The sequence below is a fragment of the Hevea brasiliensis genome, chromosome 1 (genome assembly GCF_030052815.1).
Source record: "Hevea brasiliensis isolate MT/VB/25A 57/8 chromosome 1, ASM3005281v1, whole genome shotgun sequence".
Taxonomy (NCBI): Eukaryota; Viridiplantae; Streptophyta; class Magnoliopsida; order Malpighiales; family Euphorbiaceae; genus Hevea; species Hevea brasiliensis.
Genome location: NC_079493.1, coordinates 13,487,736 through 13,503,601, shown reverse-complemented (window position 1 = coordinate 13,503,601; position 15,866 = coordinate 13,487,736). Strand labels below are relative to the sequence as shown.

General features: G+C 33.2%; 2 protein-coding genes across 6 annotated transcripts; both read right to left on the bottom strand.

Annotated features, from left to right (window-relative positions):
* Nucleotides 1-1,488: 1,488 nt before the first annotated feature.
* LOC110662261 (uncharacterized) lies at nucleotides 1,489-11,428 on the bottom strand. 4 transcript variants are annotated; one of them, XR_009147654.1, is made up of 13 exons: nucleotides 11,177-11,428; nucleotides 10,595-10,745; nucleotides 10,427-10,504; nucleotides 10,060-10,175; nucleotides 9,273-9,326; nucleotides 8,321-8,408; nucleotides 8,105-8,197; nucleotides 6,592-6,632; nucleotides 5,942-5,995; nucleotides 5,616-5,779; nucleotides 4,380-4,472; nucleotides 2,100-2,169; nucleotides 1,906-1,972 (listed from the first exon to the last, which is right to left on the bottom strand). XR_009147654.1 is itself a non-coding variant. In XM_021821192.2 (12 exons), the coding sequence occupies exons 1-12, from the start codon at nucleotides 11,270-11,272 to the stop codon at nucleotides 1,847-1,849; spliced, it is 1,131 nt and encodes a 376-aa protein (XP_021676884.1). In that variant the 5' UTR covers nucleotides 11,273-11,428; the 3' UTR covers nucleotides 1,489-1,846. The 4 variants fall into 4 exon arrangements, 1 of the variants encoding a protein (XP_021676884.1); XR_009147653.1 differs by lacking the exon at nucleotides 4,380-4,472 and adding an exon at nucleotides 5,420-5,515 and having other exon boundaries at nucleotides 1,928-1,972; XR_009147655.1 differs by lacking the exon at nucleotides 1,906-1,972 and adding an exon at nucleotides 4,205-4,254.
* A 1,089-nt stretch (nucleotides 11,429-12,517) lies between these two features.
* Nucleotides 12,518-13,620, bottom strand: LOC110662232 (uncharacterized). Of its 2 annotated transcripts, XM_021821147.2 has the most exons (3): nucleotides 13,491-13,620; nucleotides 13,201-13,391; nucleotides 12,518-13,112 (listed from the first exon to the last, which is right to left on the bottom strand). In XM_021821147.2, exons 2-3 carry the CDS (start codon nucleotides 13,343-13,345, stop codon nucleotides 12,853-12,855), a joined length of 405 nt encoding a protein of 134 aa, XP_021676839.1. In that variant the 5' UTR covers nucleotides 13,346-13,391; nucleotides 13,491-13,620; the 3' UTR covers nucleotides 12,518-12,852. The 2 variants fall into 2 exon arrangements, with proteins under 2 accessions (XP_021676839.1, XP_021676838.2); XM_021821146.2 differs by having other exon boundaries at nucleotides 13,201-13,608.
* Nucleotides 13,621-15,866: the final 2,246 nt, after the last annotated feature.

Here is a 15,866-nt window from a genome sequence, read left to right as displayed (position 1 = left end):
CTTAGCACCTAATTTTCCTGTCTCTGTCAATAGATCGAGAAGTTTGTAGGCTTCGAAAGTCTCTTTATGGCTTGAAACAAAGTCCTAGGGCATGGTTTGGGAGATTTAGTGAAGCAGTACAGGAATTTGGTATGCAAAAGAGTAAGTGTGATCACTCAGTATTTTATAGGCAATCTGAGGTTGGTCTAATTCTCCTGGTAGTCTATGTGGATGACATTGTCATCACTGGGAGTGACTCTGCAGGTATTTCATCTCTTAAAACTTTCCTCCAAACCCAGTTTCAGACCAAAGACTTGGGATTGTTAAAGTATTTATTGGGTATCGAAGTTATGAGAAGTAAGAAGAGTATTTTCTTGTCTCAAAGAAAATATGTCCTCGATCCATTGACAGAGACAGGAAAATTAGGTGCTAAGCTTTGTAGTGCACCAATGACTCCAACTTTACAACTATTAGCAGGGGATAGTGAGTTGTTTGAAGATCCATAGAGATATAGGAGATTTGTAGGAAAATTGAACTACCTTATAGTCACTCGTCCTGCCATTGCTTATGCCATTAGTGTGGTAAGTCAGTTTATATCTTCCCCAACTGTTACTCATTGAAAAGCCTTGGAACAAATCTTGTGTTATCTAAAGAGCGCTCCAAAAAGAGATTTGCTATATGGTAATCATGGGCATTTGAATGTTGAATGTTTTTCAAATGCCGACTAGGCTGAATCTAAAGTTAACAGGAGGTCAACTACTGGATATTGCGTTTTTGTTAGAGGAAATTTGGTGTCTTGGAAAAGCAAGAAGCAGAGTTTAATTTCTCGATCTAATACTGAATTTGAATATAGAGCCATAGCACAATCAGTATGTGAGGTAATTTGAATACTTCAATTACTAGATGAGACAAGTTTTAAGACCTCCCTGCCTGCGAAATTGTGGTGTGATAATCAAGCTGCTCTCCCTATTGCTTCTAATCCGGTGTTTCATGAGCGGACCAAACATAATGAGATTGATTGTCACTTTATTCGTGAAAAGATTCAACAACAAATAATCTCAACAGGACACATCAAAACTGAAGAGCAGTTAGGAGATATTTTCACAAAAGCTCTGAATGGAACTAAGATTAACTACATTTGTAATAAGTTAGACATGATTAACATCTATGCTCCAACTTGAGAGGGAGTGTTATAGAAAGTCAATTACTATATTATTTCTCTGTATATTCTGTATTCTGTATTCCTATTTAGGATTTCTTCCTAATTAGTAGAACACAATTACAGAAATCAATTGTATATATACACCCATGTACATATTAATTGATATTAAGGAGAATCTTCTCTTTCTACATATGCTATACATATGATTTATCATTTCACCAAAGGGAGCCAAGAAGTCACCAGTTGTAAATAATAGGGGGATCAGAATGACCCATCTATGAAAAAAAAATAATAAAAAAAAAGGAAAAACTCAAATCATCACAAAACAGTAAGCCCAAGATTGCCAGTGACCTCAAAGTTCCATACTTCTTTCACAATTTCTTTGACTGCTGTAAAGGTTACATATCCAGACTTCAAACAAACAAACATCAGAACCTAATGCCCACTATTTGAAGTTCAGTTGCACAAAAAGTTTACTTCTAAAAAATATTTCTTCCAGCATGCACAATTTCACCTTTAAATGGTATTAGCAAATGCATGCACTGACATACCAAAATCTTTGTTGCAACTGCATTACTAGCTCCCAATTGAAAAATGTCCACTTCATTTTTCAAAAACTGACATTGCTTTGTTGCATGTCTTGGTGGCGCATCCTGTGACATCGACTCTATGATCTGAGTCTCAGAAGTGAATTACCCACTTTTTTCAAGGGAATAAATCCTGAATATCCAGGATATCAGCAAGCACACCAGCTGCTGTAGTATCATTGCCAGCTCCAGCACCTTGAATGACCAGTGGTTGTTCATTATAACACCGGCTGTATACCTCCAACTGCAATTGCATCAAAGGAAAATGGTTAAACATCAAAATAAAATCACGACATAGATCACTGCACATTTGGAAAATGAAGATAGTAAAATAAAAAAGAAAACAACTGACATGTTTACACAAGACTTACCACATTGTCACTTCCTCTCAATCTCCCCAAAGGAGAAGTCTTAGAGAGTTCTTGAATGCCAACCTCACACCTGCCAAGAAAGCAAATAAAGAAATTAAAAGAAATGTCAAACAAATGTTTAGACTGCTAACTCTAAAATCACCACGAATTAGATTGCAAAAATAAGTCTTACTTAAGTCAAAATATCAATCATTAGCAATCCTATATTAATACCTGCTTTTTTGTCACACACACACACACATATAAGAGAATCGGATGCCATCTTCCTCTTTTTCAATGATAAAATGTGCTATTTTAAAATTACCAAAATAGCCTTTGTCAATTGATTTGTCATTTACATATTTATAACTGGCAACCAGGTAAGAAATGCATGTATTTGTAGGAAGGTAGAAGTGGCATCTATAGAGAAAAAATTTAGAGAAGTGATACTGAGTTGGTTTAGACGCATGCTCATAGACCAGCAAATGTACCAGCTCAGAAAGTTGAACACCTTAAGTTGCAAGACCTAGGATGCCAAGGGGAGAAGTAGCGAGAAGCTGAGAAATAGTTTAGTGGCCCTCAATTTTTCTAAAGATGCAATTTTAAGGAGTGGAACATAGAAAAATAATCCATTTACCCAATAGTTAGTTTGGTAGTAAGGCTTTCTAGAGTTGAGTCTATGTTCAAAAACCCAAATAAGCAACTCTTTCCATGTCCAATGGAGATTTGCAAAGCCAAAATTTTATGGTAGTCTCCTAGTGCTACTGTGACACCTTTCCTGACAAAATTCCTGTGGGTTATTTCTTAATGACCCAAACAAAATCATAAGACTTGATATCCAGCAATGTCCTCATCCTCACGAGAAAATAAAAGGATCAAGACTAAAAAGCATTTGGCTAGAGTTCAAATCATTTTGGATCCTTCATGATTTAATGTTGATGGGTTAATAAACTGGAAAGTAGTGTTGATATGGCAATGAGAACAAGTTTCATAAAGAATTACATTCGTTGGATCTAAGAGTTCTGATGCAAGAAAGAAGAAATTCAATAATAAGAAAGCTTAAAAACCGAATTATTCTAAGATTCCGTTTGTTTTGCCAAAAATAATTTGCATACAGAAAATGTTTTCTATGAAAGTTGTTTTCCATGAAATTTTTTTCCATGAAAATATTTTATACTTTGTGGTTGCAATATTAAACTAATGATATGTATTTATATCATGCATGTATAGATGTTTTCATATTTTAATAAAATTGTTAAAGTTCAAAAAATGATTTCATCTTTTCAAAAAATAGCTTAGTTTTCCCATTGAACAGAAAAATATTTTCCATTGACCCATTTTCTGAGTGCCCCAAATGTTAGAAACGCGAAAAAAATGTTTTCTAAAAAAATATTTTTCATAAAACAAACGGAGACTAAAATAATGTTTTAACCGATATAGGGCCACTCCAGACCATCCAAAATCTCAATAAGATAGTATAAAGTACTCCTATTTAGGCTTCTTTGTATTCACAAGCAACCCATTTTAATTTTTAAAAATATTTCTTCAAATTTAGGACTTACAACTACTATGATAACTTCACAATTTCTTAAAAGTGGTCCATGGCCCATATTTTTTTATTGATGTTATTACATTTTTTTATTGGCCAAATGCATACTTTCACCCCAAAAATTGTATGTTTTAACCTATCACAGCCCTAAATTTTTCAAGAAACTATTACACCTGTAAACTTGCAAATTTTATAGCAATTAAGCACAGTTTTGCCTTGTCAGTGATGTCCATGGGTGTACGCGTGTAGAAGCAAGTAAAATGAAAATTTTACTCTCTCCTGCTTCCACACTAGTGCCCATTCCCTTCTCCTGTCTCTTTCTTCTTCCAAAGAAGAGAGAACATTCGAGTCTTGGCCACCATATAACAAAACACAGAACATGTTCAAATCAAATCCCATTAAATTTCATAGCCCAAAGAACAACCTAACAATCAAACCCGCAAAAATGCTAAAAGCAATCAATTTACCTCGGGCAATAAATAGGCATCCAAAATAGTAGAAACAAAATGAGCAAAGAATCACAAATAGATCCAATAGTTCAAAGAATCACAACACACACACTAAGCAAAAACCTCACCTAATTACAAGGCTTAATCCAAACAAGATGCAATATTGAATCACTCGACTCTAAAAATTGTTGCAGGGAAAAGCAAGAAACAAATTACTATATAAACAATGATTAATTTGCAGCAGAGATTAAAGGCCAAATACTTTGAATATCATGATTAACACAGAAGAAGCATTAAAATTACCTCATGAGGTGATAATATTATCTCAATTAGAATAACAACGATAACTCTAGAGGTTGAATCAAGCTCAAAATCACCAGGCTTATTGATTTGAAGCTAGCAAGTGCAAGAAACATAATTGAATTAGTGAGACTCCACTCACACCCGCCAGCAATGACAATGAGGAATTCTGAAATAATGAATCAAACTAGAGTGGGAAGTGTCTCGGCTTCTGATTTAATCCAAACAGAAATAACAGATATGACATGCTTATTTTGGGTATTCTGCGATTTGAACTTGTTTGAATAGGAAGGTCATTAATAATGATAGAAGGCTGGTTTCAGGTTTTTGTGTAGAAAAAGCAAGATTAGCAAGCATTTTGGTTGTTGGGAGTACGAGTTGCAAATGGAAGTGGAGAAAATGAGATTTTGGCTGTTGGGCTCCACTGGCAAGTAGAAGGATGCTTCGACAGCTTTGAAAATGGCAGTGAAGAAGCACGTGAAAAAAAAAAATCAGAAAATCTCTCCCTCACAAAATCCCAGCCACCTCTCTTCTTCCCCTTTTCAAGAACACTAAAATTTTCTTCTTATCCCCTCTCATGTTGTGAGAAATCAAGGTTTCTAAGTATGAAGCAACGGAGGAGGAAGAGGATTGCGATGGAGGAGGAGGTGGAGGTGGAGTCAAAGGTGGAGTCAAAGAGAGAGACAAATGGATGGCTGTGATAATGTTTTATGGACAAGTGGATAGTTGTGATTATGTTTAATGACACATCATCACAAGTGTTAGTGATGTTCATAGCTGCATTGTTGACAAGGCAAAATTGTGCTTAATTGTTACATTTTTTTGAGTTTAGGGGTATAAAAGGTTTCTCAAAAAGTTGAGGGGTATAACGGGTTGAAACATACAAATTTTGGGGTGAAAGAGTGAGTTTGACATTTTTGCATTCTTATATTTTCCTTCATAGCACCTTTGCAGCACCTAAAGCAGCCAATTAAAACTACATGTCTAATCAAATTCATTATAAATCTTCAAGCTGCATGCGTATTACAAGAAACCTCATCTACCTTTATCCATCTTAAAAGCCTTGAAATTTCCTTAAAAGAAAACCACTTTTGCTTTTGCCTTGCGTCAGTTTGTGGAGTTTATTATATTCTGTCCACCTGTTCTACATCTTTGCTCTTTAGATTGTGCAAAAGTAAATTCCTATGAATAATGCATTAAATATAAATAAAAGCGAGAGAGATTGAATGAAAAGAATACCTTGAACCCTCAATTACACAAACATAGCGGAGCACATTCCCCTTCAAGGATGCCTTTTTAACTCTTTCTTCAACGTCATTATCAAGTAATTTAATACCATTAGCCAAAAATTCTTCAACAGACATAACATCAGGTCTCATTTCATCAGGATACAAGCTCTCAATCTAAAAATAGATCAATGCATAGCAAAGGAACTTCAGAGTAGAACAGGTGCCCACAGATTTATGAAATTATTAGAGTATTAGTGGTTTAACATTCAACCAAGCATAAAAATTATGATTATAAGTTTGTTATATATAAGAAAATAGGATTGAGTTGGAACTGACTTTAATGTTATCCAAGTTAATCCGCCTTCCAAGAAGTCGAGCAAGAATCAAAGCCTGTTTAAAATCCAAAAGAATCAAGTACAATGTCATATATGGATTCGTTATGGACTTTAATAAATTTATATATATATTCTCATCAGTGGTGCATGGTACATTTGAAAGACTGTTAAATAACATCTCAATTTGTGTTATGAACAGACTTCTGCAACAACCCCCAACTTTTAGGGGAGCGAAAGTCGATTTTTTAGATCAAAGATACCATCATTCTAGATAAATCTCACATCAGACAAGACAAAAAAAAAAAAAATACAATTAAAGGTTTCAGGAGCTGAAGACCAACAATAGGTAACAGCGATCATGTCATAACTCATATGTAGTTTTCAGGGACTAAAAATATTTGCTTATCATAATAAAATAACTGGATTAAATTAATTTCAATATTGAATTATCAAAATAAAGAAATATCAGGTCAAGAAACCAGACCATGCATATGCAAATATTAGCAAATTACAATAAACAACAATGAGGTCTATTCAGTAGATTATATGCACCAGATTCATTTGCATCATAACCAGATGCCTGGAAACTTTAAAAAAAAAAAGTGCACAGATAACTGACCATCAATATTAACCAGCTATATATATACAAACCTTCCTTGCAACATCCATCCCACTAAGGTCATCCCGGGGATCTGCAACAAGGATGTTACCTTTAGAACAATATTCCATAAACTCCCTTGAGTACTGTTGCAAGAATATGGGATCCAAAGAAGCTGAATAAAAAAGTCTCATAAAATAATAAGCCAAAGAAACTCGTCTAATGTCTAGTAACCAGGAAATGCTCATCACAATTTTATTTATCTTGTTAAAGAAACATTAACAGTATGTTTGGATAGGTGGAAAAGGGTGAGGAAGGAAAATAAATAGGGGAAAATAACTTTGAAAAGACATTTTCCTTTGTTTGAATAAGAGAGGGAAAATAAGGGAGGAAAGGAAAATAAGTCTTATTTTCCTCTAGTTATTTTCTCTCCAAATTGAAGAGAAAATAAAAAATCAAAGGAAAAAAACTAGACTTGTGGCCTAAAAAATTATATATCCACCCTTTATTTTTTGTGCCAACTTTCACTTTCCCTCCTTTATTTTCTACTCATCCAAACACAAGAGGGAAAATAAAGAATGAAAAATTAAAAATATTTTCCTTCTATTATTTTATTTCCTCTCACAAAATTTATCCAAAAATAGTGTAAGAAAATCATAGGCAAAGTAGAATTGTGATAAGTAAAAATCAGAAAAACAACTAATCAAAATTATTTTAGAAAAAGTAACTCTGTGTTCTAGACTTCTAGTACATGACTTTCTACCAGATACATAGTTTAAACAGGTCAATTCTCAATCTCAACCATGGTCAATGAACTTATTACTAAATTTCAATTTACATCTGTAAAATCACTCAAATTATATATTATTCAAGTCATTGTCCAATTTATGTAGAAACTTAGTCAAACAAAACCAAAGTGATTTTGGCAATACAATTATAGAAACTCAGCTAAGCATCAATATAGAAATTGAAACTCAGCTCTCAATTGTAAGTTCAGTTACCATCAATAAAATCATACCTAATTTGAACCCATTAACTGATAAACTATGACTTTGTTAAGTAAAATATCAGAGCCTGGCAATAACATAAGCATCACAAGTCGCCATGGATTTAAATCACAATCACACGCAACAAAAATGGGACTGTCGTAACCATAACATAATGGTCATGGCTGTTGCTACGCAAGTTCTTTTGCAAGGAATGCAAAAGGCTATAAATGAATCAATAGTCAAGAAGTTGACAAAAATTTAGCTGCCCTAGGGCATCAACTGTTAAGTTACAATTTATTCACAAGTGGATCATCTAGCTACACATTTCTGGACAAGATGCTGAATCTCAGGATAGAGAGATGCACTGAAAAAGAAATAACAGCATAAGAAATAAATGAAAAAAAAATGATGCAATTTGGCAAAGCATAATGAATTTGATGACAAAGCAGAACCTCAAATGAAACTTATAAGCAGAAATCATTTCAGCAAACATTTCTATATGGAACACTTGGAAGACAGCACAAGATTCAACAATCAGAAAAGTGATTTAAGAGCAAATTTAAAATTGCACAGTGACCTGGTTCAGTAAAGCCCAAACTTTTGGCAGTCTTAACAACTTCACTCAGAGGCTTTCCATCTTCAACCTCACTCATTACATATCCCAAAGTTCCTGTGACAAGAATTTTCAAATTGACAAGCACATACATATAGTAATGGTATAAAAAAGCATGCAGGTATCAGAAAATAATCCAACAGTGTAAGTAGATAATCAAACCCATGCCAAATTTGTTACCACTCAAACTCCCAATTATGCAATGAACAGGGTCCCCAGACAAAAGTATACGATTTAAGGATGCTATAACAGGAAGGCCAGCACCAACCTATCCAGAATAATTTCAAGTCAGTAAAAACCATTTATGATTTGACCACATAGTTTTGTCTATGTGCTAAGACAAATCAAAATGTATCTATAACAATGTGCAGTACCATAGTAAAACCATGAATTAGTAAACATAGATACTTGTTGAGAGGATGTCATTAAGGAAGGAAAGATGAGAGCTCTAATCCTTATTAGGTCCAAAAATTAATTTTTTTTTTAGATCTAGAACTGTGCCCAAGAGATTTATATATTTTTAGTATATCAATGCGGAATCCATGCCTGAAGAATAACTATAAGTGTATAACAGAATTATTTCTTTATAGAACAAAATGGTAATATTAATTTACTATGACCATCTTATGACCTTAACATCTTATAACAGAATTTCTCTATAAAACAAAATGGTAATATTAATTTACTATGACCATGTTATGATACTTTAGCCAAGCAAATGGTTTGACCTTAACATGTATCTATTAGCTACCATATGAAGCTCAGAATACTTTTGCACATCTTGAATTTGTCACAGATCACTCACTGGTTTTGGTGCTACAAATCTTAAATGTTTATGAAAGGCCAAGAACACCAAAAGCTTTATGTAGTTGAGCGTACAGAACATTAAACTGCAAACTCAAGCAGGAACATCACCCAATTTAAAGGTTGAGCAACTATATAGTAATAGAAGTGACATTAGCAATTGCAAAATAAAGGTAACATCAATAAAAGTTTAATTTTTAAATCCTCCTCAGTTTTCAATTGACGGATGCACAATTATTTTCTATATCATCCACCCATATTTTGCATTCCACTTTCAAAAAGTTCAACAAGTAACAATGATAGATGCATCAACAACAACTTCACTTACAGTTGACTCATGCCGAATTCTTCGTGGATAGGAATACAATTTGTCATAATCTTCCTACGAGAAAGAGTGCAAAAAAATTCTCAATATATTTAACTCCAGGTATGGAATGGAAAGAGAAAAAATTGGAACCACTGACAAAAGTAATAGCAAGAAGGGAAGTGTGTTCAAATGAAAGGAGTGAAGTTAAGGGAAGTACAGAATAAACAGGAATTCAAAGCTTTCATTTCTTGAGATTTCTAAATGAAAAGCAAAGAGATAAATTATGACCAGAGAGTCTTATCATTGTCAAATCATCACTCTTCTATGTTTATCACTTTTTTCATCATCCAACCTAGTTTAGAGAAATTGAACTTCACTTCTCTTCAGTATCATCATATCATTTCTCCCATAAGTCATAACTACAGTTGCCACACATTTTAGTAAAAATAGCAAAGATAAAAAAAATAATAAAAAAAAATTAAAGGGCACAAAAGGGATGTTAGTGCGGTATCCAGAATTCCAGATACAATAGGAGATCATTTCCAAAATAAAAAATTTAATTAAGTAGGGTAATTGTATCCTCACAAATGCTGGATGCTAAATCAGAAACTCATGGTCTCAAGCTACTCGTTTATAGCCAAGAAGGACCACTACAAGCCCCCATAATCCCTTCTAATCCTTTCCCAAAATAGTTTCAACCTATATATAAAAAAGAAAATGGAAGAACTACAGGGCATCCCAATGCCCCTAAGCCCCAGATTTCTTTTTCTATTAGAAACTAACAAGGATGACAACAAGAGTTCATTACTAGTGTAGAAGTAAGAGGCTTCTTATTTGCCATGACAATACAACATCCTAAATCAACTACTCGGTTTAGCACTGCAATAGTCTCGTAACTCGCAGAGCAATCTACAAAAGCCAAACCTGTCACATGGTAAAAACAAAATAATGTCAGCACAGAAATCAGAAAATTTAGTAGCCAAATGCTTGGTGATTTTCAGGCTTCAGTTCAAGTGGTAGAAACAAATAAAAAGAGACTGTAATAACAAGTGAAATAATTTCATTGCTAAAGATGGGATTCACTGTTTACACTGAAATAAGTTAAGGTTTAAAGCTTTAACAAATTTAAACAATCAAAGTATAAAAACAAGAGAGGAGCTCATTGAAACACAAACCTGTTGATTTTCCTAGTAGAGCTGCAATATCTATTACTTTTCTTTTTGACTCTGAATTCGAGTATATTAGGCATTCATCTTTATACAACAAAAAACAAAGAAGCATAAGTAATGTACCAAAAATTAAAAATCCATATTATGAAAACAAGTATATTACAGCGTTCTCACCAAATTCAGCAAGCTTAGAAAGAGATAAACCATTCGACTTCACCCGGCAAACTTCAGATAAAAATTTATCATTTAATTCCCTGGTGAATACATCTGATGCAACAACTAACGATTTACTGTCACAGACTCCCACCACTCGCAAATGGATTTCCTGCCACAACAGAATATGGGCAATGTAGTTAACTATGGAATGAAGCACAATTTTTACTAAAAATGCAATTTATCAATCTAGGCACACGTATTTTTCACCAGTCATCTATCTAACTTGGCAACTGAGTATCAGTGCAACTAAAACTTTAAATCATCATTCATCAACAACCAATCATAAAAAGAAACATGAATTACAGATACACAAAATTTGGCACCACTAAGAAATAGATTGATCATTATGGGGGCCGGGGGCGCGGCCGGGGGAGGGAGAGAGAGAGAGAGAGAGAGAGAGAGAGAGAGTTCACAGAGGAAAACTAAAACAAGTTGCTTGCTTTCTTCCTATTCCTGTGAAATCCTAAGATGGGTAGCAATTTTCAGAACGTATGAAAAAAAAATCCTAAAATAAAACTTAATTAACGAAGGCTAAGAAACCTGCTTGGCATGAAGAGATCTGCAGGAGACAATGTGTTGAAGGAGCTGGCGACCAACACCTCCACAGCCCATCAGAAGCAGAGGTATGCTCTTCATTCTTCTTCTTCTTCTTCCTTCCCTGAATTTTCTATCTCGGAATGAGATTTTGCGTCACCTACAGTCGTTCACTACAGTGTTCTGGGTTTCGGCAGGGGAAAATATTCCACAAAGTTCTAAGTGGCCAACTGGGCACGGGACAAAGGGTCTCTTTGATACGTGTGAGAGTGTATTAAAAATTAATTTAAAATTAAATTTTTAGGCTACTTGCACGTAGAGTGAGATTAATAAGATAACAATTATAAATTAAATATTATTATAAAATTATAAAAATAATAATTATAAATAATATATTAATAAAATTATAATTAATATATTAATTAATTAAAATTTGATTATTTTTGTTAATTTGGTTATTAAATCAAAAGTAACCGAATCGATAATCGAAAATTGAAAATTTTTATCATTACTAATCGGAAACGGAATCCAACAAAGTTTACTATTATTAAAATAATCGAATTTTATTAATTCAATTTGGTTATTCGGTTATAGTCGAATAATGTACACCCCTAGTTGTACGAATAATTATAAAAATTATATGAATAAATTATTAAATAAATATTAGCAAATTATTTAGTGCACTCGGTAGCCTGTATAATTTTTGGTGTGAATCAAAAAATCAAATCGAACTGAGCCATTTTGATTCAATCAGTTCAATTTTTTAATTCTATTAGTGTGGTTCGATTTGAAACTTTTAGTATATTTAGTTTTTGATTCGGTCTGATTTTTTATCGGTTAAAACCGATTAAACCAAATAGTAAAATGGCCCGAGTAATTTTTCAGCTCAAAATGCATAAGTCTCAAAGCCCTTATCCAATTATTCATTCAAATCCAGCCCAGAGAATATAAATTAACATAAAATATTTTTAGTTTAATGCAACGGAACCGAATCGAACCATTATTTTTCTATTTAATTCGGTTCGATTCGATTATTCTTAAATAATTGGTTTGGTTCGGTTTACTTTTTTAAGTGATTCTATTTTTTTAATTTTTAGAGTTTGATTCGGTTCGATTCGAAACCGGACCGATCAAATGCTCTCCCTAACACTAGGTGTGTGTACACCTTCACTAATAAATTAATGAGTATCATTTTTCTATTTTTATTATATAACTATTTTTATGTGAGTATACGGTAAATTATTTTTTAGTACATCAAGTGTACTCTATAATTTGTTATGAATATTTTAATAAAAAATAATTTTATTTTATATTTTAATAAATATATATTATTAAAATTAAATACATAAAAAATATATATAGACAGTTTCATTAAATATTTAAACACTACAAGAAAAAAGCTTTTTTTTTGGGGGGAAAGATAAAATATCATTAAGCCATTAAACGGGCAGGCTATTAAGAACAAACGCAGGGAGGGATTACATCTAAAGCTAAAATCGCCCAGAAATTTAGCTGCCAAACAATGAGCAGCTTCATTCCCTTCTCTTTTAACAAAAGTAAAAGTAAAAGAAATACAGTGGACTGAACTAGCTAAAAATGAGATCAAAGATAATCTCTTGAATAGACAAGGGAGCTAGACTTCCATTGACGGCATTTATCACAGTGAATGAGTCCCCTTCAATCTAGACACTTGAAAATCCTCTAATTTTTGCAAGATCCACCGCTTGGAGACAGGCAAGACTTTCAACCAGATGAGGATCCAAAATGTGAGGCCAAATTTTGCAGGACCAATCCACCACTCGACCATGATCATCCCTTACCACAACTGCTGTAGCATCCCTGCAATTTGAAGTATCTGCAGCAGCATCAAAATTTGTCTTCAGACCATTGGAGGGAGGGGGTCGCCAAAGCATGGGACTGGAGAGGTTATCAACTTGAGCATCTGAAGGACGGAGTAAATCTTTAGCAAATCGAAAATCTTCAAGATGGTTGAGAGCCAATCTGATCACTTTTTGATAAGGGAGAGATACCTGGTTGAACACAGAGGTTCCTACTCTCCCAAATATGCCACAAGATGAAAGCTGTCATTTGAATATAGTTAGAATCCCCATTCCAAAGCTTCAACTGATCACAAATCTCAGACCAACAGTCTAGGATTTTAGAATTTCGGAGCATAGTTGAGCGCAGCCGAACGGGTGAATGAACCCAAAGGGCCGCAGACCTGTGACATGGAAAAAACAAGTGCTGTAAAGTTTCTTGATGACCACAAAATTTGCATTCCGGAGAAATTAGGAAAACGACCATGAAGAATAATATTTACAGGTAATTTTTCTTTTAGAAGAGACCAAAGAAAATTAAGGTTTTACTAGGCAGATCATTTTTCCAAAACTCCTTCCAGAAATTATTAAGCATTGATTGCGATGTTGGACCTGGACCAGTGATGTTCAAAGCGCTGGACTCTGATGCATACTTCTAGCAACTTTATAACCCGATTTTACTGTATACGAGTCATGTTTGTCAAAGTGCCAAATCAGTCAATCATCTCTTCTAGCTAGAGATGTCGGAATTGCCAAGATTTCCCTAACATCCTCATCATAAAAATTCTGCTGAGTATTGTCTCGTTCCAAGAATTGTTTCGAGTGTCCATTTATTTGCCAATCGTTAATGGATAAATTTTGATAATTATCCCTGAACTTATCTAGTTGTAACATTACAGTCCATCAATTTAAAATATAACATAAAACCCCATCAACTTTTAAACTTTATACAGTAAAATCACTCTAACTTCTAATTACGAGTTTTTCAGTTAGACGCTGACCTGGTTAGTTCTAGCATGGAGCTTAGTTAGTATTTCTCTTTTCTCTTTCAAAGTCATGTGTAAATTGAATCATTTTTCTCTCTATAAACAGAATAATTTTTCATGTATAAAGAGAATAATTTTATATTTTGCATAAGAGATGAGAGAGAAATGTTGAAAAAGCCGTTAGTAGTATGCCCTAGAGCATATCATTTAGTATGTATCTTGTATATTTTTTATTAATAAAAGGCATTTCCACTTTTCCGTTTACATAATATATTTATGTGTAATATAAAAAGTCAATTGATATTTTGTTAGAAATTCTATTATTGAGTTGTTAAGAATATGAGTGACAGTATCTCTAGCACAAAATATCATAAATAGGTTCACAATCGATGATACTTCATAATAAGGACATGACTTATCCAGAAATATTGTATTCATGTTTGTTCCCAAGTTATTTATATGAGATATAAATAAGATGGAATGGTGAGTCTCATGCCATATAAAAAATATGATAGGCACTTATACATAATAAGTAGACGGAACCAGTGACACTTATGACAAGCACATAGAGTTTACTCTTGTCAATGTATTGTCATAAATCATATCAGTGCATATTAATCTTTAGACCTGAGATAGCACAGTTATCTTGTATATAGGTGGTTTGAGTTTGATACTGCTTCATACTTGTACTATGTATGGGTATATGGGTATGTGTTGGCTCCTACTACTAGTTATATATGGAGGTAAGTGTTGATCAAGATGGAATCTGTTCCTCTAAGTAAATAGAGATAAAATCCTATGTTCATTTAATTGTTCTTGATGTTTCAAGTTCCTCGCTAAGACAGATAGATTTAATCAGAAAATAGTTTCTGATGAGAAAATTTTTTTAATCAAGAACTGAAATTAAAAGAGAACATAATATTCATAACAAATGGGGTTTGACATAAACCATGACTCCAGCTTTAATTGGGATTTTGTAACAGAGAGGTTCTAGTGCATGGTAACATATGATTATAGGTTCATTTAAGGTAAACCTTATTACTGATTGGGTGGCCATGGCATGCTATGCTAGGTGTTAACCATGGTCTATGAGGTGCATAAAATGATTTAGAGAAATCATTTATGGTAAGAAAGAGTTCTGATGATATTAAGAGTTGATATCATGTCTCATTGCCAATTAGTGATGAGCCTAATAAGTCACACACATACACAAGTAATCACCAAATTAAATATGATTTAATTAATTAATTAAAGAGTTTAATTGATTAATTAAATAGGTTTGATTTGCAATTAGATTGCAAAGTCCCTAGCATGGCTTGAAACTAAATCTAGATTATTGGATGTATAGTATAAGTAAAATTTATATTTAAAGTGTTTAAATATGAATTTAATTAATGAGAAATTAATTAATAGAGATTAATTAATTAATTTATATTTGATATAAATTGATTAGAAGAAGATAAATAATTATTTTGGGTTGAGAACTCAAAATTAAGACACATGGGCATTTTGATCATTTCACAGGGTGACATGTGGTACCATGTGATGGTGACACATGACACTACACATAAGCTTGCTAAATGTCTTTTAATCATGTAAGATGATTAAAATTAAGATTAAATATAAGTTTGACACTTGGCACAATGTGATTGGGTCAATTAAACCTAAAACCAATCAGAAGGTGACATGTGGCAAGGGTTTTAAGTGATGACCTAGATATATAAGTGTTGTTATGAAAAGAAAAAATAATAATCAGCTGCTGCCTCCTTTGTGCCGCCACCCTTGAGGCTCCCATTATCTCTTCTTCTTCATCTCTCATCAATTCCAAGAGATTAGCAAACAATCTCTTAAATTAAAAATACTAGAAATTATTTTTAGTGTCCTGTTTACATC